The sequence below is a fragment of the Schistocerca serialis genome, chromosome 2, assembly GCF_023864345.2.
Source record: "Schistocerca serialis cubense isolate TAMUIC-IGC-003099 chromosome 2, iqSchSeri2.2, whole genome shotgun sequence".
NCBI classification, from domain to species: domain Eukaryota; kingdom Metazoa; phylum Arthropoda; class Insecta; order Orthoptera; family Acrididae; genus Schistocerca; species Schistocerca serialis.
In genome coordinates this window covers 127,264,104-127,289,343 of record NC_064639.1, presented here as the reverse complement: position 1 = coordinate 127,289,343, position 25,240 = coordinate 127,264,104, and the positions used below count along the sequence as shown (strand labels likewise).

Sequence of the window (25,240 nt, the reverse complement as noted above, 5' to 3'; positions counted from 1 at the left end):
ATACCAGGGTTGCCCAGAAATTAATGCACCACATTTTTTTTCATCCGAAAATAGTGCTACGAACGCGAAACGTTACGTATGTATTATTTGAAGTCTCCTGAGAGAGCACGCCAAATTTCCGTCACTTCCCACAAATAGCGTAGCTGCAGCACAGTTTCAAAGTGGCGTCTGTAGGTGATGAGCTTTACAAGCAACCTGCCGCCATTGAATTTCTCACTGCAGAGAAAGAAACAGTGGGGAATGTTCACAAACGTTTGTGCACAGTCTATGGAGCTTCTGCTGTCGACAGAAGTACAGGTAGTCGCCGGGCGCGGAGGGTGAGGTCATCAGAAGGCGGTTCGGCGGAGCTCCACGACTTGCAGCGGTCGGTGAGACCACCCACGGTTGTCAGTCTTGACAGCCCTGTGCTAGCCCCCTGGGACTTCCACTTGTTAGGGCCATTAAAGGATGCCGTTCGTGGAAGACATTTTGAAGACGATGAGGAGGTGATTCACGCAGTGGAGTGCTGGGTCCGCTATGAGGACAAGGGTTGGTACCGACAGGGCATGCACGCCCTTATTTCGCGCTGGAGAAAGGCCGTAGAACGGGATGGATATTACGTGGAAAAATATGGTGTGTAGACGAAACACCATTCTTTCGTGTGTGTAAGTCTCATTATATTTAATAAAGAACTGTTGAAGAAAAAAATGCGGTGCATTACTTTCTGTGCAACCATCGTAGTTTTGGTAATATGTAGACTTTTACAGCGTGAGCGGTAAAGTTGGGATAAATGCTACACAGAAACAAAAGATAGTGGGGACGTTATATAGTTTATAAGCGCACTTTTCGAGACTAACCTGAACGCGTGGGTGCTGTGACAGCATGTAGACGACCGCTTCTGCGATGTCCTCCGGCTCCATACAGGGTATTGTTTTGGCAATTTCCGGGAACTCCTGCATCACATCCATCAGCCCTTCAGTTCGTATTGCGCCGGGAGAAATCTCCTGTAAAGCAGAACACAATTTTCAAGAGAAATCTAGGACATAATTACGAATTTTCAAATCTTGCTAAAATTGTTTTCTTCCTATGTATCTACTAAAACAAAAGTGAGATTATGCTTTATAATTACCGAGACCATGACATACCGTACCTCGCTGGGTTTTGTTCGATTAAACTAATGTGCTTCTGGGCTTTTGAAGACGTTTCAGTCAAACATATGGTATTCGACACATACCGAAGTCTGAGTTCTGGACTGTGGTCCCTTATCGAGAAATGCGTTATTAATCGAGAGAGGTCAATCTATAATGAAGTACTGCCCGAAAGAAGCCGCAGCACTATTCAGCCAATGGCCTGGATGTTTTGCACCGATGTATCTGCTGCGTGTGGCTGCCGAATGGCCTGCAGTGAACCACAACAGCCTAGGAGATTTCGCTCCAGATCGCACTGCAACGGCCTTGGCTTGTTCTTGGGCCAGCAGAATGCTACAAGGACTCAGTCTTCTACGACGTTTTTGCGTAAAGATCAGTCTGTTTCAGGCCTCTCCCATATAGTGATTGTAGCGCTGTGTTAATTAATGGCAGATGTGGTCTATCAGTTATAGTATATAGAAATACCAGTGCCTGTGTTAATCATATTGGGGTTCAAGCTCTTCTTTCCGTGTTTGCTTTAACAATACGTATGCTTTTGGATGGGGTCTGCCTTTAGCGAAACACAATTTTCTTTTGAAACCAAACATGTTTCACTACAGTTGCAGCATCTTCAGCGAGCTTTTATTTTATGGCTGTTAAAGATAAAGAATGTTCTTTGCTGCTGGTACACATGTAACTACACTCCTGGAAATTGAAATAAGAACACCGTGAATTCATTGTCCCAGGAAGGGGAAACTTTATTGACACATTCCTGGGGTCAGATACATCACATGATCACACTGACAGAACAGAGCATGCACAATGTCGGCACTAGTACAGTGTATATCCACCTTTCCTGGTGTGTCCGCTGTGCCGTGCGTGTGATCATTGCTTGTACAGCCCTCTCACAGTGTCCGGAGCAAGTATGGTGGGTCTGACACACCGGTGTCAATGTGTTCTTTTTTCCATTTCCAGGAGTGTAGTTACATATATACGAACAGTAAAGAACATTCTTTATCTTTAAAAGCCATAATATAGGAGGCCACTGAAGATTCTGCAACTGCAGTGAAACATGTTTGGGTTAAAAAACAAAATTGTGTTTTGCTACTGAAGGCAGACCCCATCCAAAAACATTCGTAGTGCCTGTCTTGTTAAAAAGTACGGTTCTATGTTCTTTTGGACTTGCATGCATCAATTATAATAGTTATGAAATGGCAGTGGCTGTGTTATTAAGATGTACGACGCAATATTCCTTCCGATATGCATAAAAGTCCGATGGGACACTGCATTATTCGGCCTCCACTCACAGTAAGTACGTATGTCCCACCTGGACGGGAATATACGTAACGGACGAGTGTAGGTTGACAAATGGACGACGACAAATGGCAATATGTGTCTGGCCGTGATTCGTGCGCGGACAGCCGAACTTGTTAAGGACACAGTTCGCGTAAAGCGAGAAATCCCGGTTTGAGACCTGCTCCGGCACACATTTTCATTGTCATTTCAATATACAGACGATATATATTTGCAATTACGAATACAGTTCGTTTAATTACAGTAGTATCACAGGATCTGCAGCGCACTGCTTATTAGCTGTGACATTATCAACTCATTATTCTCAGCAAATGAAATGAAATGATCGAACGGCATTGATGACCGGGAGTTCCTACCTGTGGAAATTCGGTCACAAAGTCTTTTCAGTTGACGCCACATTGGCTGACTTGGGTGTCGTTGATGTTGAGAACAACACAACATTCAGTTCCCAAGCGAAGAAAATCTCCGATCCGGCGGGGAATCGAACCCGGCCGGGCCTGTTGCACAGCAGTCAGACGTGCTGGTCATTCAGCTAAGCGGGCGGGATCGGCAAATGATACACGGAAACTAGTTGGCTCTCGCCAGACCCTCGCGTACCTGCGTCACAACGAGGTTTAGCAGCGCTTCTTTGTTCCGAATGTTTCCCTGCATTTTCATTTCCAAACTCGTCTATTTTCATTAATACAGTGCCGATACCATTGACCTTTAGGTGTGATAGCTTAAAGTACAAGTAAATCCTTCTGAAAGAGCACTTTTACTCTGCTTAAACAATGCCGAAATTTAACCTTGGGACACACAAAACGCTAGACCTAGCTGCAGAAATGTTATGGAGGTGTTAGAAGCAAAGAATTATTTTCGAGAGTGTTTGTGGGTGATCCAAAGATTTATTATGAATTTGTATGAATTTACTTTTTAATTACTACACCTAAGACACAGTGTTGATTGTACGTCCAGTGAATGGCTTTGACCAGTGAAACAAAGTTTTTGTGCATAGTTACTTCGTCCGCCTGCTTAGCTGGGTGGTTACGTGCTTGCCTCCCATGCAGCGGGCCCGAGTTCGAATCCCGGTCGGGCTGGGGATTTTCTCTACTCGTGGACTGGATGTTGTGTTGTCCTCATCATCATTTCGCCCTCATCACCGGCACGCAAGTCGCCCAATGTGGCGTCGACTGAAATAAGACTTGCGCCCTGCGGCCGAACTTCCCCGGATGGGGGCTCCCGGCCAACAAGGCCATACGCTCATTTCATTTAATTTCACAATCCTACTTTCCTCGTTAACTACATGTTGTCATTTACCAGTTTCTATTACAGAACTGTCCGCCTCGATAGCCGGTACTGCAGCTCAGCGTGTTCGGTCAGAGAGCTGGTTGGCCTCTGCAAAAAAAAAAAAAAAAAAAAACTGAGTGGAAGGATCAACAAACGAACTTGAACGGATGCCATGTGATCAACAACGAGCAAAATAAAAAAAAACAAAGATAGCTGATTGGTCAGCATGATACGCTGCCGCCCTAAGGGGCCCGGGTTCGATTCCCGGCTGGGTCGGGGATTTTATCCGCTCAGGGACTGGGTGTCGTATTTTCTTCATCAACATTTCATCCCCATCCGGCGCGCACGGCCCGCATCTCGTGGTCGTGCGGTGGCGTTCTCGCTTCCCACGCCCGGGTTCCCGGGTTCGATTCCCGGCGGGGTCAGGGATTTTCTCTGCCTCGTGATGGCTGGGTGTTGTGTGCTGTCCTTAGGTTAGTTAGGTTTAAGTAGTTCCAAGTTCTAGGGGACTTATGACCATAGATGTTAAGTCCCATAGTGCTCAGAGCCATTTGAACCATTTGAACCGGCGCGCACGTCGCCCAATGTGGCGCCGAATGTAATAAGACCTGCACCAAGGCGGCCGGACCTGCCCCGTAAGGGGCCTTCCGGCCAATGACGCCAAACGCTCATTTCCATTACAGAAGTTTGAGTTATTTAATGGCCGTCCCACACGTTACAGTTTACACTAACCTGCCTGTACCACTGAACAGTGCTCAGTATCTTTGCAGCTTAACCAAGAGCTACGCATTAAACAGTTCTGTCACGCTAAATAATTGGTAGTAGAACACAAAAATTCACCTTAACAGTATGTCCAGTATATAAATAATAAATTAACCATTTCAACAGCAAGAAAGATATCATTCTAAGCAATTAATTTTTAATGAATGTAACCCAATCTTGTGTCTGGAGTATGGGACTACGGCTGGTCAATATCCCGTAAAACAATGCCAATCGCCGTTATTTAGAGGCGCTGACAGTTGTCCAAGCAGCACACTTGCCCGTAATAATCTTTACGAGACCAGTTAAAAGTGTTGCTGTATTACTCGATTGAGCAGGCCTGAAGATGACGTAGTGCATCGTCGAACCTGGTAGCCTAAAAATAAAATCTAAATAACGGCGATTGGTATTGTTGTACTGGAATCAATTTTTAGTCCTTCTCTTTACCACAAAAACCTACGTCATGTGCAGACCTTTTACACATCACCGGACAAGAGCTATACAGATAATATACTGCACAGTGTAGTATTTCAATTGACCTAGGGCATGCAATTCTTATGCTAAGTGAAACTGTCGTCGGCACTTTTGAAGTGTAGGAAGCTTGGCTACTCGCATTAAACGATTAAACCTTGAAGCTTAATTTTCTTCGTCACGCTTGTGCTTTGTTTGATATCCCACGACCATAACTGCTTGCCGTGAAAACCCATGTAGATTTAGTAGCAAGCACTTCTATAAACTTCGGTCGATCATATTGTTGTTGTTGTGGTCTTCAGTCCAGAGACTGGTTTGATGCAGCTCTCCATGTTACTCTATCCTGTTCAAGGTTCTTCATCTCCCAGTACCTACTGCAACATACATCCTTCGGAATGTGTTTAGTGTATTCATCTGTTCGTCTCCCTCTACGATTTTCACCCTCCATGCTGCCCTCCAATACAAAATTGGGGATCCCTTGATGCCTCAGAATATGCCCTACCAACCGATCCCTTCTTGTAGTCAAGCTGTGCCACAAATTTCTCTTCTCTCCAATTCTATTCAATACCTCCTCATTAGTTACGTGACCTACCCATCTAATCTTCAGCATTCTTCTGTAGCACAACATTTCGAAAGCTTCTATTCTCTTCCTGTCCAAACTATTTATCGTCCACGTTTCACTTCCATACATGGCTACACTCCATACAAATACTTTCAGAAACGACTTCACGACACTTAAATCTATATTCGATGTTAACAAATTTCTCTTTTTCGGAAACGCTTTCCTTGCCATTACCAGTGTACATTTTATATCCTTTCTACTTCGACCACCCTCAGTTATTTTGCTCCCCAAATAGCAAAACTCATTTGCTACTTTAAGCGTCTCACTTCCTAATCTAATTCCCGCAGGAACACCCGATTTAGTTCGACTACATTCCATTATCCTTGTTTTGCTTTTGTTGATGTTCATGTTATATCCTCCCTTCAAGACAGTGTCCATTCCATTCAGCTGCTCTTCCAGGTCCTTTGCTGTCTCTGACAGAATTACAATGTCATCGGCGAACTTCAAAGTTTTTATTTCTTCTCCATGGATTTTAATTCCTACTCGAAATTTTTCTTTTAGTTTCCTTCACTGCTTGCTCAATATACAGATGGAATAACATTGGGGATAGGCTACAACCCTGTCTCACTTCCTTCCCAACCACTGCTTCCCTTTCATACCCCTCGACTCTTACAACTGCCATCTGATTTCTGTACAAATTGTAAATAGCCTTCAGAATTTGAAAGAGAGCATCCGATCGATCATATTATTCAAAAAATCAATGAGGCAGAGCATTACAGTATTATCCACACACTTTGTAGTTGGTTACAGCGCCTGGTGCACTGTAGTGCCATTTCCAACACGTTACACAGATTAAAAAATGCTGACACAATGAGAGCACTCTTTTTACGGTCGACCATGTGCCTCACACCTGTGCCAGCTCAGGTTCCGCCACACACTCGTGTTGTGCGTCCGCTCTGGCCTTGCACACGGCTTGAGGGAAACCGTCCCAAGCACTGGCTCACTGCCTCTCATTTCCATAAAAGCTTAATTTATCCTTAACTTCTAGTTTGGGCATGAATTTAGATATATACATACAGGTGTTAAGAATCTTAATTTACGAGGGTCACTCCAAAAGAAATGCACAGTATTTTTTTTAATCCATCTTTTATTCTACCCCCGGGTTCGATTCCCGGCGGGGTCAGGGATTTTCTCTGCCTCGTGATGGCTGGGTGTTGTGGGATGTCCTTAGGTTAGTTAGGTTTAAGTAGTTCTAAGTTCTAGGGGACTGATGACCATAGATGTTAAGTCCCATAGTGCTCAGAGCCATTTGAACCATTTTTATTCTACCTGTTTGAAAGTTTTACAGTGTGTATATACTTCTTTTAGGAACAATATTTTCATTTCTCCACATAATTTCCATCCCTCTCAACTGTTACGCCATCTTGGAACCAGTGCCTGTATTCTCACAGGATAAAATTCTGGACCAACCTGTTGGAGCCACTGTTTGGCAGCGTGCACAAGGGAGTCATCATCTTCAAACCTTGTTCAACGAAGAGACTCTTTTAGTTAGAACTACTTAAACCTAACTAACCTGAGGACATCACACTCATCCATGGCCGAGGCCGGATTCGAACCTTCGACCGTAGCGGTCGCGCGGTTCCATACTGTAGCGCCTAGAACCGCTCGGCCACTTCGGCCGGCCATGGAGCCAGGTCAGGACTGTAAGACAGGTGTTTCAGTATTGTCCATCCGAGTTTTGTGGTCGCTTCCATGGTTTTTTGACTGACATGTGGCCGTGCATTGTCGTGCAACAGCAAAACATCCTGCTTTTGCCGATGTAGTCGAACACGACTCAGTCGAGCTTGAAGTTTCTTCAGTGTCGCCACATATGCATCAGAATTTATGGTGGTTTCACTTGGCATGATGTCCACAAGCAAGAGTCCTTCGGAATCGAAAAACACAGTAGCCATAACTTTTCCAGCAGAAGGTGTGGTATTGAATTTTTTTCTTGGGTGAATTTTCATGATGCCACTCCATTGATTGCCTCTTCGTCTCTGGTGAAAAATGATGGAGCCATGTTTCATCACCTGTCACAATTCTTCCAAGAAATTCATCTCCACCATTTTCGTTCTGTTCCAAAAGTTCGCTGCATACCGTTTTTCTCGTTTATTTGTGAGCCACTGTCAACATCCTGGGAACCCACCTGGCACAAACCTTTTTTAACGCCAACACTTTCAGTATTCTGCAAACACTTCCATCCCCTATTCCAGCATAGCGTGACAATTCGTTCACTGTGATGCATCTGTCAGCAGTCACCAATTCGTTAACTCTCTGCACATTGACTGGAGTGTGTGCAGTACGAGGCCTGCCGCTGCGAGGACAATCCTCAATACTGCCGTGCCCGCTTTCTGCCTGCTCACCGACTAACTGTACTGCGATCGGTAGCAGCATCTCCATACCTCTTGTGGATGTTTCCCACTGCCTCATTTTCACAGCACAGGAGTTCTATGACAGCACGTTGCTTCTGACGAACGTCAAGGGTAGCAGCCATCTTGAAGACATGCTGTGATGGCGCCACTCACGGGAACAGGTTGAACTAAGTTTGAAAACAAGCGGGAAGGATGTATCCACACACTGTAAAACTTTCACACGTGCAGAATGAAAACTGTATTTTTACAAAAACAGTGTGCATTTTCTTTTTGGAGTGACTCTCATACATGTTTTACTACGATTTTGTTTATCATATACTGTGAGGTGACAAAAGACATGGGACATCTTCCATATCGTGTCGGACCTCCTTTTGCCCGGCGAAGTGCTTCTCCACGTGGCATGGACTCAAGAAGTTATTGGAAGTCCTATACAGAAATATTGAGCCATGCTGCCTCTATAGCCGTCCATATTTGCGAAAGTGTTGCTGGTGCAGGATTTATTGCACGAACTGACCTCTCGTTTATGTCCCATAAATGCTCGCTGGCATTCATGTTGGGCGGTCTGGGTGACCAAATCATTCGCTCGAATAGTCCAGAATGTTCTTCAGGCCAGTCGCGAACAACTGTTTCCGGTCACCTGGCACAGTGTCATCCATAAAAATTCCATATTTGTTCGGGAACGTGAAGTCCGTGAATGGCTGTAAATGGTCTCCAGGCAGCCGAACATAACCATGCCCAGTTGGACCAGAGGACCGACTCCCTCCCATGTACACAGCACACACCATTATGGAGCGACCACCAGCTTGGACAGTGCCTCGTTGACAACCTGGATCCATGCCTTCGTGGGATGTGCGCCACACTCGAACCGTGCAGCTCTCACCAATTGAAATGCGGACTCACCTGACTAGGTCACGGTTTTCCAGTCGTCTCGTGTCCAATCGATATGTTCACGACCTGCAGGCGTTGTGCTGTTGGCAAATGCACTCGCGATGGTCGTCTGCTCCGACAGACATTAACGCCGGACTTCGCCACGCTGTCCTAACAGATACGTTCCTCGAACGTCCCACACTGACTTCTGCTGTTATTTCACGCACTATTGCTTGTCTTTTAGCATTGACAACTCTATACAAACGCCGCTGCGTCGTTAAGTGAAGGCCATCATCGGTCACTGCGTTGTCTGTGGTGAGAGGTGATGCCTGAAATGTGGTTTTCTCGGCATACTCTTGACACTTTGGATCTCGGAATATTGAATTTTCTAACAATTGTATAAATGGAATGTCCCACGCTGTACTGTTTCTCCTGGGTGGTCTTGAGTTTAGAAAATATGTAAACTAAATATTACGATAAATTTTATGAAGAACCGACTAGTTACACCAAGGAAGAAGAGATAGAACTACAATGGACATGTTATTCCATGGACTCTTGCGCTTCTATGCATGAACTATCTTTTCTTTGTCATTCGCTTATCTTATCTGCTTGGATTCGGACCTAAGAGGACGTTCTTGTGTAAAGCTCATCTTGCTGTACCAGCTAATAATGTAAGTTGTACTTAAATCCAGAAAAATATAATGGTTGTTTTGTCAAAATAATTTTTGTATGCGGTCAGTCAATTTGTAATCTGGTATCTGGATTGTCCTAAGTAGATATGGGCCTCAACAAAGAATTTTCATTGTTAGGCGCCATCTTAGAAAATCCTTAACATTTTTCTTTTAGCTCATCTATGAGACGTGCCGTTGGTTAGGACAATTAACTTTCTTGCAGATCCTACGAGACCCGCGGCCGCTGATAATAATTTAACAATTTTTACTTACAGCTTTTCTTTATATAACGAGATAGCATCCCAGGCAGAAACGATCTGGTCACAGGATTCCAGTTCCATAATAGGATTTCATTTTGTAGATGCTACTCTTGTTATCTTATATTGGGGAATCGAGGCCAAACCACGATATCAAGCTACGTATTGCAGTAGTTTACATCGAACGGACTTGTGGAATATTCTCTGGCGAAATAAGCACGCCACTTCTCACGAGCCTGGAATAATATCTGTGGTGTTAGGTGAAGAAGGAAGGAACAATTAACTATCGACGATTACGTAATTACCCTGAGAACTGGGCTAGTTTATTAATTACTGATCTGTGTCGGGCTAACTTAAAAGATATTGCACTATTAAGAACTGTTGTGACTTGGCAAGACAGCCAAGCCACTATGAGATAGCCGAAAGGCATGCGTTTAAGCTCACGCAGGCTGGCGTGAGGTCTGGAACAGTTAAAGGAGTTGAGTCTAGTAAAAAAAGTACGGAGCTTCTGGAATACTTAACTTTAATCCATAATTGGTGAACATCGGTCAGACGGTACATGCATCACAAGATAAATAGCAAATGATAATGGCGCCTTGCTAGGTCGTAGCAAATGACCTAGCTGAAAGCTATACTAACTATCGTCTCGGCAAATGAGAGCGTAATTTGTCAGTGAACCATCGCTAGGAAAGTCGGCTGTACAACTGGGGCGAGTGCTAGGAAGTCTCTCTAGACCTGTCGTGTGGCGGCGCTCGGTCTGCAATCACTGACAGTGGCGACACGCGGGTCCGACGTATACTAACGGACCGCGGCCGATTTAAAGGCTACCACCTAGCAAGTGTGGCGTCTGGCGGTGACACCACAAGAACATTCTTGTGACTCATTTGCAGAAAAGTGTTTTCAGCCGCTACTATTGAGTCATTAAGAATACGATTACATTGGCAGACTGCCGTATATTTTTTTAAATATCACTGTTTTTATGTTTTTACATTACAAAGCTTCTATCTCCAACTACCATTTCTCGTTGAAAGTCTGCTAATTCCCGTCGAGCGGCCATAATCACGCCGGAAAACTTTTTACACGAATCACCTGAATACAAACGACAGCTTCGGCAATGCACTGCCCTTATATACTTCGTGTGCGCGATACTGGCGTCATCTGTGTATGTGCGTATCGGTATCCCACGACTTTTGTCACCTCAATATATTTACTATGTCGGCCACAATTGCCAAAGCGACCGTACATAGTCTGAACTGTTTTCTTCTACTTCGAATATATTTACCATTCAGCAGACAGTCTGGTTTTTGGACTTTGTCCTCTCTTCACACGCTCAGACCACACTTGTCATCATGTGGTGAGGGTATCATCTGGAGTGCCCCAGGGAAGTGTGATAGGTGCGCTGTTGTTTTATATCAACATAAATGATCTTTTGGATAGGGTGGATGGCAATGTGCGGCTGTTTGCTGGTGATGCTTTGGTGTACGGGAAGGTGTCGTCGTTGAGTGACTGTAGGAGGGTACAAGAGGACTTGGACAGGATTTGTGATTGGTGTAAAGAATAGCAGTTAACTCTAAATATAGATAAATGTAAATTAATGCAGATGAACAGGAAAAAGAATCCCGTTATGTCTGAATACTCCATTAGTAGTGTAGCGCTTGACAACAGTCACGTCGATTAAATATTTGCGCGTAACATTGCAGAGCGATATGAAGTGGGACAAGCATGTAATGGCAATTGTGGGGAAGGCGGATAGTCGTCTTCGGTTCATTGGTAGAATTTTGGGAAGATGTGGTTCATCTGTAAAGGAGACCGCTTATAAAATACTAATACGACCTATTCTCGAGTACTGCTCGAGCGTTTGGGATCCCTACCAGGTCGGATTGAGGGAGGACATAGAAGCAATTCAGAGGCGGGCTGCTAGATTTGTTACTGGTAGGTTTGGTCATCACGCGAGTGTTACGGAAATGCTTCAGGAAATCGGGTGGGAGTCTCTAGAGGAAAGGAGGCGTTCTTTTCGTGAATCAGTACTGAGGAAATTTAGAGAAGCAGCATTTGAGGCTGATTGCAGTACAATTTTACTGCCGCCAACTTACATTTCGCGGAAAGACCACAAAGATAAGATAAGAGAGATCAGGGCTCGTACAGAGGCATATAGGCAGTCATTTTTCCCTCGTTCTGTTTGGGAGTGGAACAGGGAGAGAAGATGCTAGTTGTGGTACGAGGTACCTTCCGCCACGCACCGTATGGTGGATTGCGTAGTATGTATGTAGATGTAGATGTAGATGTAAGGTAATGATGCGGGTTCTTTAATTTTTCCACTGCGTGTGTGAGAGCGACGAAGAACTTACTACTGTGTCATTGTGACCTTTCCGTCACCTGCCTCGCAGGACTTCCATTAACGTTACACCATCTCAAAAATAAGGCATTGTTATTTTCTTCTCCATCTAACTACCACCTGGACGTTTCTTTCGTCTTCTACCTCATTAGACGACGTGAGCTGGCTGCTACGTACCCCAACTCGTATCTTGCTGCCCCTGGCGACCAGGTCCTTCCTCAGCCCTTCCAGGAGCACTCTGACTGCGTGCTTGCTGGCTCCGTACATGGCTCGGTCAGTGCCGAATGGCGGCAAGTGTCCCAAGTCACTGGAAAAACAAACTTTGTACATTAACAAGCACGTAAAAGTATGGAGGTCTGCAGGCTTTCGTTATCATTGAAGGTGAAAATTTCTGGACGATTAGGCCCATTATAGACTTTTTCCATTTATTCCATTACAGACTTTTTCTTTAGAACTCGACGCTTCGACTCCTCTGCTAGGACCTTCATCAAGACTCTTTTGTTGTCCCTGGTTGGATGAACATTGTCTAAAACAAATATCGCGCTCATCATAATATTAATAGGTGAACATGAAAACTGAAGTATTGATTTTTAGTATTAATTATACAAGTAGGCCAATAAAACTTACATAATTCAAAGGGTACTTCGCCACAGATGTGAACAAAGCAAATATCGTGATTACGTAGTTAGTAAGAGTGGTGAAAGGAATGGTGGTTTTGTATACACAACTATGATGATACCTTCTTTACCACGCTTTAAAATCTCCAATACGTGAACATCAAAAAGTGGATTGCTACCAACTTGTGCCCATGCATACCGATCAAGTGCTATGGTAGAAATGACACACGAAAGCAACAATGTTTCGTGATATCGCAGTCTTGGGACCTTTATGTTCACATGGTACATTTACAGTAACACACACATATCGGGCATCTATTCGTACCAGGCGACAACTATTAGGTCGATGATGTCAACACTGGAAATCAAAATATTGTATTAACTATGCATGTAAATAATGTTATATATTTGAGTTGTTATCTCGCTTACTTTCCTGTAAGAGGAACTTTGTGGTTATTTGCACGTTTGTAACCTCCCCACCGAAAATTTAAAAGATATTATTTTAAATGCTAATGGACATTGTGCTAAGTGTAACCTCCCAGAGAAATTTTTGAAACACAATAATTGAATGTTAACTAGAATACAACCTAATGTAACCTCCCAGCAAATAAATTTAATGACAATGAAAATGAGAATCGCAATCTGACTCAAGGTGTAAGCTCTACAACCTAATGTAACCTCCCAGCAAATACATTTAATGACAATGAAAATGAGAATCGCAATCCGGCTCAAGGTGTAAGCTCTCACGAAAATAATGAAAAACAATTCAATGCTAATGAGACTTCAGTGACAATGTAAACTCAATTAAACCAAAATATCGGTCTTTGGCCCTGTGCAAAAAAATTATAATTAATTTCTTACCTCATTGAAACTGCATGTCAAATTTCTGCTCTTATTGTTGGCCACGGCTTGGAGGAACTGCATCGCAAGTAATATTTTTTTTTTTTTAAATTTAACTGAAACTTTTCTTTAAAGGAAATGGAAGGAAATCGTTCGTTCAATTAAATAGTTCTTTTGTTAAAAATATTGCTTTGAAATCAAAATTATTATTGGGGCACTTGTTGAAAATTAAGTACAATAAATAAACTTTACATTATCTTTAAAGGAAATGGAAGGAAATCGTTCGTTCAATTAAATAGTTCTTTTGTAAAAAAATTGCTTTGAAATCAAAATTATTATTGGGGCGATTGTTGCACAAATTAGTTACAGTTAATTTACATTATTAGCTGAGCGCATTTAAAAATAATATACCTCATCCTGAATCTTGACCAGAGTGCCACGTCGACGCCCGCCGACTCCTCACACACAACTGCACTGGGCTGCTACTACCGACAGACTGCTCTGCCCTACTGCTACTGACAGACTGCCCCCTGACTACTGCTCGCAACTGTACTGCACGACTACTACTGACAGAGTCCCGCTCGCAACTCACGCGCGGTCAAGCGCAGACTAGCCACGATAAATGGCTCTCTGGTCAGAGACTCTGCAATGCCTCGCCATCGCCGCCACACAACATACGTGTTTCATAACCCTCCACTGGGGGGGTAAAAATTTGGCAGCGATGGTGAGTCATTTGGACTTGCCAATCGCGGCAAAATTTTTCTTTAATTAATCAACTTGTACAATTTACAGAATATTTAGATACATGAATTAAATGTTGTGCACATGCACCGAGTACAAAACATTTCAGACAAAGACAAGATATGAGTACAAAACACATTCGCAGATCAGAAAAATGTATATACAAATTATTTGACAGTTAACAAAGTGCACACGCACTGAAAAAATTCTTTAGCATTTTCAGAACAAATAAACAGAATGGCAAAAAATCATGTTGACAAGTGACATGAGTGTACATGCACTGCAGTTGAGAACATATCAGCAAATGACGAAATGTATATACAATGAGTAACAAATGACATAAGTGCAAACGCACTGAAGTATTGAACATACAGAATGAGTACAAATCATATTGAAAAATGAGAAAAGTGCACAGGCACTGAAGTTCAGTAGAAAACATATTAACATATAACATAAGTGCACATGCACTGTAGTTCAGAACATATCAAAATAAAAATGTATATACAATATAAAAGACAAGAGTGCACATATACTGAACTTCAGAACAAATAGAAAATATGTCTTTAGCATTTTCACAACAAATAAACATAATGGCAAAAAAAATCATGTCGACAAGTGACATAAGTGTACTCGCACTGGAGTTCAGCAAATCGAAAAAAATGTATAGCCCATGAACATAAATGATGTTAGCAAAAAATGATTTTCACTATGTGACAAGAATTAGGATAGGAAAGGGAAGGATTGCATCAAGGTTGTAGCACTTTAGATTGCACACAGCTGTTCTGAAAGTCCATATCTTTCCACAGAAGTACAACACCAAGTGACACAATTTGAAGTTCTTTTCCCATCAGAATTTATCAGCGTAGCCAAGACACTGAACTGTCGTAGTAATGTTCCATGTTTTCATTTTGGCAGTACATTAGGTACACCAAACAGTGGGACCATAATAACGTCCTCATCGCTCACGGTGGTGGACGGCATGTCGTGTCAAAACCACGCTCTTACAAGGCACACCAACGTAGAATTAGTGCAAAAACCAAATATAGTGCTCCATTATCATGAGGATGGACAGGACAAATGGATATTGCAGTAATTCAGGGTAGTTAGCTCATAAGGTGAAGGACATTAAGTCACATAATAGGCTTCATTGAGAATTACAGTAGTAGTTTGCGGCATTCATAGCCCAGTTATTGAACATTTCTGTACCAAGTATGTAGTATTACAGAATAATGTTCATAAAATTAAATTATTGGCATCATGGGTAATCGTATTACAATAAACAGTGGCAGTCCTTGGGAAGTTACAAAGCATATTTAGTATAACAGAATAATGTTCATCAGAAGTCTTAATTGAAAAGGAGAGTCAATTATTGGCCTAGCATTAACATAATACATTGAGTGATACAAATTATTGGCACTCATTGGCCATTTACCAAAACATGAAAAGTCAACATTGAAAACAAGAGCTAATTAATGGCACAATTAATAACGTAATTCATTTAGTGACATTAATTATTGGCACTCATTGGCCAGTTACCAAAACATGAAAGGTCATAATTGAAAACAGGAGCTAATTAATGGCATAATTATTAACGTAATTCATTTAGTGACATTAATTATTGGCACTCAGTGGCCAGTAAGTATTGAATAGTATAAAACATTGTTCATCATTCAGTATTATTCAGAACTTTCTTAAATGAGTAGCATTATTTGAAACTGGTGATACACACCATTAAGAAGTCATGATTAAAAATCAGTTAATTACAGTCATAGCATTAATAATCATGGGCATTATAATAAGTCTCATTACAATAAACAATGGCAGTTATTTGCCCATTACAAAGCATTATTTTATATATATTTTTTTGTATCATTAAGAAGTCATTACTGAAGTGACATACTATTCAGAGCTGATCAGTGTTATTCAGAATTCTCTTAAACTAGTAACATTATTTGGGACTGGTAATACATTTTTTTTGTTCGCAATGCATTGCTTAGGGTAATTATAGGGGAAAGCAAGAGAGAAGAATTTGCTTCTGGGTTATTGGTATAAATGAAAAATGTGTAACATCATTTGTCATAAGTCAGCTGTGGCAAGATTATGAAACAAGTAGAGTATATGTAACCACATTCATAGATTTAATGAACAACTGCTTATAGCACATTAATCTCATAAATAATTTCTCCTGCAAAAAATATATAAAAATGGATTATTAAGCTCAAAAGAGAAATGCATTTTATGCTGAAAAGTAGTGAACTTCGAATTAACAGGTAGTGAAATGTGTATAAAAATGTGTTCCATAGCTGTCCTTTCCAAAACCTTCAGTCATTATATTGTGCAATATAACACTTGCTGTCAAAACGAACTGCAACAAATACTTAAATACTACATAGCCTAAATATAACTTCAACATTATCCTCATCTGCAAAGAAAAAACTTCATTATCCATATCATCAAAAACTCCATTATCATTATCACCTGTAAAGAAAAACTTCATTATTCATAGCAGCATATTCTTCATCATTATTCATCAGCATTCATTATCATCTGCAAAAAATCACTTCATTACTCATTACACAACTATTCCTTATCTCTAGCATACTTCATCACTAAAACTAAGATGTGTAGTTCTGTCTGACAGCCTGCATCAATCACCTTGTATTCTGAAAGAAAAAATTAGTTAAGACTGCTATTCTACGATGAGTATAGTATATTCTTGTTAATGCTTGTTAATCCTGATCCATTTACTCTTCCTCATAAAGTTATTGCATCTTCTTTCGTTTATTCCGTAGGTGAAATTCCCATTTCTGTTGAATTTATTTCTTACACGCATCATTTCTTTCTGAAATTGATGAACAAAGATTAATGTCTTGCATTTAAATCATATACCCACTAAATAATGACTGATTTATGGTGACATAATTAACCATACAGCATAACATGACAGAAAACGTAATATGTCAAAGACATTGACAGTGTTCAGATGCAAAAATTTACACAGAATAATTCAATGCAGCAGCAAAAAACGTAAAACAGTCACGATCTTGAGATGTCATAGGGCAAAAAGAATGTCAAAATCAACTGGTGTGTTATACCTTAACTATTTCACAGTGCATATAAACAAAACATGAAAACAATCATACATAAAAAGACAAAATGTGACGTTCGTTGTGTTCAGCTTGTATGTAGTGTAGTTAATAGAGGCGAGAATTAAAGACTTTAATGGAGAGAGAATTTGATAAAATTAATACGTCATTACATAGAATTGCATAATTATTCATAAATTACGTAAGTTCATCTGGAAAAATATGCACTGTCTGATGTGTAACGACAAGAAAAGCGACCTGCTAACCTTACCTTGCCGGGCACTTGCCAAGAAAAAATACGATAATCATCAATAATTAGTCATGTGAATATAATTGCGATAGTAAATGGCATCATAGTGTGTTGAATCATACAGTGTCTTCATTCAATAAAGAGTTTAATATTTGACCAATGGTGGTTGCCTTTCGATTTTCTGGTTCTCAAAGTTTCGACGTGTACAACATTGGGGTGAGGGATGCTGCGAATCCGATATGGACCTGCGTATAGAAGTTCAAATTTACTGCACTTATCTTTTATTCTGCTGGATAAATAGTGTGTACGTACTAATATCTTCTGTCCAATGTGAAAGTCGCGGAGTGTACAAACCTGTTTTTGCTGTCTTCTCCGGCGCTCTGCGGCACGTTTGATGTTGTTCAGCGCAATGTCAATTATTTCGTGGTGTCTTAGTCGACGACAGGTAGGGAAGTTAACTAATTCTTTAATTTTGTTTGGTGGTTCAACGTTTTTCAGTATAACAGACGGAGATAGCATAGTGCATTCATTTGGAATGGAATTAATTACATCTTGGAATGAGAGTATGTGTGTATCCCAATCAATATGTCTTTTGTGGCAGTATATTCTACACAGTTTACCAATTTATTTCATTAATCTTTCACAGGGGTTCGAAGAAGCATGGTACTTGGATATATAAATCGGAGAAATGTTTCTAGCTCGTAACATACGTGTCCATATAGCAGAACGAAATTGTGATCCATTGTCAGAAATTACTTTCATCACATGCCCTACATGAAATAGAAAATGTTTTACAAATGCTTTCGAAACGGCTTTAGCAGTAGCTTTGCGTAACGGAGTGAAAGTAAAAAATTTTGAAGTGAGCTCAAAAGCGACAAATATGTAGCAAAAACCTCTGTTAGTTCTCGGAATTGGACCAAAACTGTCTACAGCGGCCATGTGTCTTAATTTAACAGGTATAATGGGATATAAAGGAGGAATATGTGAAGTGGTGTCTGACTTAGCTTTCTGGCAAATTTTACAAGACGCTAAAACTCGTCGTATACGTTTCTCCATGTTGGTAAAATAACAGTTCTGTCTCAGTATAAGAAAACATTTTCTTGCTCCGTAATGTGCGTAACTTAAATGAGTGTACCAGATTAATTTGTTAACCAGTTCGTCAGGAATGCATAATAACCAGTTGTTGCTGTCAGGATGAGAGCGGCGAAACAGAATGTCATTGCGTACAGTGTAATGGTTTCTAATCGTAACATTATTCCTATCTTGCCAAAGGTGTTTAATTTATTTCCACACGTTGTCTTTATTTTGTTCTTGTGCTATGTCCTGTAATGACGATGAAATAAAATTTTCAAATGCAACTTGTTGAATGTACATGACACTGAAATATGCTTTGCAGAAGTTTGTTGCTACGTCTTGCTGATTGTTGCTCAGAGAAGGCGATAGTGCGTCTGCTATAACATTTTGTATGCCAGGAATGTGAACTATTGTAAAATTAAATGCCTGTAAATAAAGTTTCCATCTGCTTAATCTGTCGTGAGTGAACTTAGCCGAAAGTAACAATTGTATCGCTCTGTGGTCTGTGTAGACGGTGGTATGTCTGCCATAAAGAAAGTGCCGAAATCTCGTAAAAGCCCGTACAACACATAATGTTTCCAATTCTGTAACAGAATAATTTCGTTCAGCAGGCGACAGAATGCGCCTTGCAAATGCGATGTTTTTAATTACTGTTGAGCCATCTTCTTCAATTTCCTGAAAAATATGTACGCCTAAGGCGGTGTTGGAACTGTCGGTGGCAATGGAAAAATTTCTAGTAAGATCTGGGTGCGATAAAAGTGGAGCATTCAACAAAGCATGTTTCAGGTTCACAAATTCAAAATGTGCTTGCTTATCCCAAGACCAAATAGTGTTTTTACCTGTTAATTGGCATAATCTAGGCGTGTCTAAAGCGGAGTGATGAATAAATTTACGAAAAAAGTTAATTAAGCCCAAAAAACTGCGTAATTGCTTCTTCGTTGTAGGAATAGTAATGTCACGTAGAGCTTGAAGTTTTTCCGGATCAGGCGCAATGCCTTCTGCTGAAATTACGTGTCCAAGAAATTTTATAGAAGTTTTGCCAAAGTGCGATTTACTGAGGTTAACTGGAAGTCCTTGTGCACGAAAAGTTTGTAACAGTTGTTCAAGAATCAGATTGTGTTCAGACCAGTTAGCTTCTGCGATAAGAATGTCGTCTACGTACATCGTGATTCTGTCTTTAATGCAAACATGTGTCGGATGGCGTCAAAATTAATAACATTTTCGTGAACAAGATTCTGCGTGTCTAAATTATTGCTTACGTTACTGGAATATACAACCTGTATTGTGTCTGGTCAAATTCTGTCGTACGTGCTATTATTTACGAGAGGATGCTGTGGCATTTCGACTATTTGAACTGCTCTGTTATTTCTTACTGACGTGTTACGCTATAGATGACACCTATTGCCTGGTTCATTCCCCAGAATATGTTGTTGCTAATGTTCTTGCTGCTGATAAGATAGACTGTTATTAAATGTACGCTGATAATTGTGCTCATTATTTTTACGTCTGTCGTAATAGTCATTCCTATACGGTGCATTGCGATAGGAATTGAAATACTGAGTTTTCTGTACGTAGTTATTTCCTTGCTGCCGTGCGTTACTATTTGTTGTATCAGGGACTATACGTGCACGCGGCGAAACATTAAAGTTTGGTTGACCGTGTAGACTGCATTGTTGGTTAGGTATGCTAAGCGGCTGGTTTTGATGTTGTTGTTGTGAAACACCTCTATTGTTACTAAAGTGTGGTTCCTGTTGCTGAAAATTTTGACGATATTGATAATTACGATTTTATCTGTAATTAACATTACGGCGGTAGTTGTCATTTCTCGAGTGCCTAATGAAAATTGTCACTTTCGGTAAAAATTTGTCATATCGGGTTTTCTTTAGTCTTTTTTTTTTTTTAAATTCTAGATAGAGCAATAGTTAAAGAGCTGTTTTGATAGATATAAAGGATAGTAGAAGAGAAGGCAGCAGTGCAGGAAACTAAAGATGAAACAGCACTACTACAGCTCGGGGCCCTATGCACGCTACGGCACATATTCATTAAAGCGTAATGAATCCCCTGAGGTCATTTACGCACTGCAAATAAATTTTAGCTTTTGCGTTACAGGCAATAGCGGTATAAATTCAGAAGCAAATAGTTGTATCCAATCCAGTGGGTGAATCTGTGTTCTGTCGTTTTTAAACACTTTAAACTTTCTCACTGACAGAAAATGTTTATAATCGAAATTATCGTCTCTGTGTGATAGAACAGGTTCAGGATTGTAACAGAATCTGTTGAACTGTGATTGTTCGGAATCTAAGTCCTGTACTCTCTGTAGATTACCCAAATTATATGCGCTGCGCGAGTCTGACAAATGTTCGCAAAGTGGCGTCTGCTGTGATGTGTTATTAACTGAAATACTTTTCATCTCTGTTACTACTTGTTGTAAACTCGATAACTTTCTACGTAACGTGTTATTAGACGAATCGATCTCATTAATTGTCTGCTGTAAATTTTGAAATTCAGGTGTTTGATTAAATGAAACCGGTGAAGTATCGTCTGATTTGTTGTCATTCCTACTTTCTATAACATCAATACGACTGGCCAATTCATCACATTTTTCAGTCAGTATTTTAACCTGATCATCGGTTTTAGAATCAGACGCATTAATCTGTTTTTGCAACTTACGTGTAGTTTCGTTCAGTTTTTTAACGTCAGCTTTGACGACATCGGAATCCTGTGTTAGTTCTAATTGTTCGAGTCTGTCGGTCACTGTTTGAAAATCTGTTGTGTATGTGTCTGTTTTCGATTTAAGGTCAGAAATTTCGTCACGTAATTCGGTGTTCGACTGTTTGATGGAATTAATTTCGTCGGACACTGTAGCAATATTGTTGTCTACATATGTCTTCGCTTTCGCGAACATTTTACGTTTGTCTTCTTGTCTCTGTGCAGTGATTGTTTCCATTACCTGACGTTTTACTTTATTTTGATCCTGAATAAATTTACGGAAACGCGTATCACTGTTTTGTATGTGAACACTAAGACGTTCGTTAATTTGAGAGTTCTGTTGCTCGAATTTCGCGTCTATCTTTTCATCCATTGTGCGCGAAAGTTCTGCTGTCATTGTTTTAAACTCGTCGCGTAATTGTGTAGCTTTTTCAGGGCATTGTTTAGCGACTGTACTAATTTCCGCTCTAAGTGTTTCTGTTGCAGCTGTTTGCATTTCCCTTAATTCCTGAGCAACAGACCTAATTTCTTCGCTATTTTTCTTTGAACAAGCCTCAATTTCTTCGCGTAACTGTTCCTTAGTGTCATGACATTGCGCGGCAACGTCTCTAATTTGTTCACTAAGCTGTATGGAATTGTTGTCTAATTTTTCATTTAGGTGTTTGTTCTGTTCACTAAGTTGTTTAAAATTTTCATCATTGTTGTCTAGTTTTTTATTAATTTCATTAAGTTGTTGTTTGTTCTGTTCACTAAGTCTGTCTTGTTTTTCATTCTGTTGTTTGGAATCGTTATCCTGTTTTTCAGCCATTTGTCGTAAAAATGCCATAACTTGATCCCACCCAAAAGTAGCTGTTGCATTCTCAGTACTGTGTGGTGGTATATGTGCAATTGTCACGTTTTGTGCGACCATTTGGTCATTCTGCATTTTACAAAAAGGTTTGCCAGTCAAACGTACACTATTAGTCATTGTTTCGGAATTAAATAGATCCGTCCTACTTTGAGTATCCTGATCACTTTCATTGGAAAAATTTGTCTGTACATCACTTGAATTTTCCGAACCGGGTGCGTTAAGCTGGGCAGCGCTCATTACAATAGAGCGCTCCGCGTCATCAATTGTCGTCAAATTCACAGAGGAGACAATTGAGTTGGCTTGTTCATCATTAAGATAAAAGTCATCATTAGTGATTGGAATGCACTGATTGTTAGTGAACGCAGGATTGTCATCATTACACTGCGTGTCACAATTACTATCGGTTACATTATTTAAGTCGGTAGTTTCGTTCATAATACCTCGCGATACACTATTCACAGTCTTTCGCGGCATTTTTACAATAGTCAGAATTATTCACAAAACAAATAAGCACAAATGCAAAAAGCAACAAACACTAATACAACAGAGCAAACGAATTGCCGTTGATCTGTGGAAAGAAAGTCACAAAATTAGTAAAAGCGTTGCGCCAAATCCTAATTATATTTAAGCAAATAAGAGCAGATATCTGACTGTTTTTCAAAAGATTCTCAACGAAATACGATCCTGGACTGGGTGTCGCCAAGTGTAACCTCCCCACCGAAAATTTAAAAGATATTATTTTAAATGCTAATGGACATTGTGCTAAGTGTAACCTCCCAGAGAAATTTTTGAAACACAATAATTGAATGTTAACTAGAATACAACCTAATGTAACCTCCCAGCAAATAAATTTAATGACAATGAAAATGAGAATCGCAATCTGACTCAAGGTGTAAGCTCTACAACCTAATGTAACCTCCCAGCAAATACATTTAATGACAATGAAAATGAGAATCGCAATCCGGCTCAAGGTGTAAGCTCTCACGAAAATAATGAAAAACAATTCAATGCTAATGAGACTTCAGTGACAATGTAAACTCAATTAAACCAAAATATCGGTCTTTGGCCCTGTGCAAAAAAATTATAATTAATTTCTTACCTCATCGAAACTGCATGTCAAATTTCTGCTCTTATTGTTGGCCACGGCTTGGAGGAACTGCATCGCAAGTAATATTTTTTTTTTTTTTAATTTAACTGAAACTTTTCTTTAAAGGAAATGGAAGGAAATCGTTCGTTCAATTAAATAGTTCTTTTGTTAAAAATATTGCTTTGAAATCAAAATTATTATTGGGGCACTTGTTGAAAATTAAGTACAATAAATAAACTTTACATTATCTTTAAAGGAAATGGAAGGAAATCGTTCGTTCAATTAAATAGTTCTTTTGTAAAAAATTGCTTTGAAATCAAAATTATTATTGGGGCGATTGTTGCACAAATTAGTTACAGTTAATTTACATTATTAGCTGAGCGCATTTAAAAATAATATACCTCATCCTGAATCTTGACCAGAGTGCCATGTCGACGCCCGCCGACTCCTCACACACAACTGCACTGGGCTGCTACTACCGACAGACTGCTCTGCCCTACTGCTACTGACAGACTGCCCCCTGACTACTGCTCGCAACTGTACTGCACGACTACTACTGACAGAGTCCCGCTCGCAACTCACGCGCGGTCAAGCGCAGACTAGCCACGATAAATGGCTCTCTGGTCAGAGACTCTGCAATGCCTCGCCATCGCCGCCACACAACATACGTGTTTCACGTTACCAGAAAATTTGAAGTAAGTTCCTAATTTTTAATTTCTTCATTTTGAATAACTACGTGATCCGACTTTTCTTATTATATGGAAACTACATTTATTTTAGGCTATGCCCAGGAGGAGATAGCTAAAGAGTCAGACTGAAAGACAGAGCGAGACAATATTTACACAGATGAAGTATTAGGAATAACGTTGACATTGATAATGAAGTCCGCAGCCCGCGGTCTAGGCCGGCCTGAGTGGCCGTGCGGTTCTAGGCGCTACAGTCTGGAACCGAGCGACCCCAGGTTCGAATCCTGCCTCGGGCATGAATGTGTGTGATGTCCTTAGGTTAATTAGGTTTAATTAGTTCTAAGTTCTAGGCGACTGATGACCTCAGAACTTAAGTCACATAGTGCTCAGAGCCATTTGAACCAGCCCGCGGTCTAGTGGCTAGCGTTTCTATCTCTGGATCACGAGGTCCCGGGTTAGATTCCCGGACGATTTGGGAATTTTCTCCGCCTGGGGACTGGGTATTTGTGTTGTCCCCAATAGACTGCGTAAAAATTGGGACTTGGTACGGGCGCTGATGGCCGCACTGTTGAGCGCCCTACAAACCAAACATCATCATAACTGATAATGAAAATTCTGTTGTTGTTATGAAAGATACATTAAAATGTTCACTGAACATAATTACAAATAATTATACATGCGATTTGATAACTTTTCAGTGCAGGTTGTCGTAGTCGAAAACAATTCACATCTGAGGTTGCTTTATGTGATGCAACATCATTCACATTGTGTTGTCACAACGGAGAAACTAATTATTTTTCAATGCCGAGTATCAAAGACTCACTTGAAATGATGATCGAACAGTTAATGAGACACCAAAGAATTATTTCAACGATATAAGTAGCTTCAATGCAGGAGCTTCCATCGTCAGTTCTCAGGATAAAATTTCAGACGCAATTCTACATTGTGTATATCACTTTAAGGTTCACAATATTTTCTTATGAGAGATCAAGTCCATTGACATCTATGCAGTGTTGTTTACCATGTTATGGGAAGCTATATTTTTATGACACTGACAGTGCTTGCTATTCGCCCTTTCTTACTTTTTTCCAAATAGCGTTGAGGTAAGAACTAAATATCTGCATGTGTTAGCGCGTAAGAGCTAAGAATCTGCATACGAATAAATTCCAGTTAGCTAAATAAAGAAATTGAACTTTCGTTACTTGAAATACACATCTAGTCGAATTTCGACCACAGGTTGTACTAGTTTATAAAAATGTCTTCTCCTGTAAATGTCTGAAG

At 40.5% G+C, this 25,240-nt stretch overlaps 1 protein-coding gene across 1 annotated transcript in view; it reads right to left on the bottom strand.

The window, feature by feature from the left end:
- Positions 1-25,240, bottom strand: part of LOC126455771 (dehydrogenase/reductase SDR family member 11-like) — a 72,794-nt gene that overhangs the window by 14,060 nt on the left and 33,494 nt on the right. Inside the window, exons 4-5 of the mRNA XM_050091536.1 lie at positions 12,197-12,326; positions 837-983 (exon numbers count right to left, since the gene is read on the bottom strand). Of these exons, the coding sequence (XP_049947493.1) occupies positions 837-983; positions 12,197-12,326 (277 nt within the window). The remainder of the gene's footprint in view (positions 1-836; positions 984-12,196; positions 12,327-25,240) is intronic.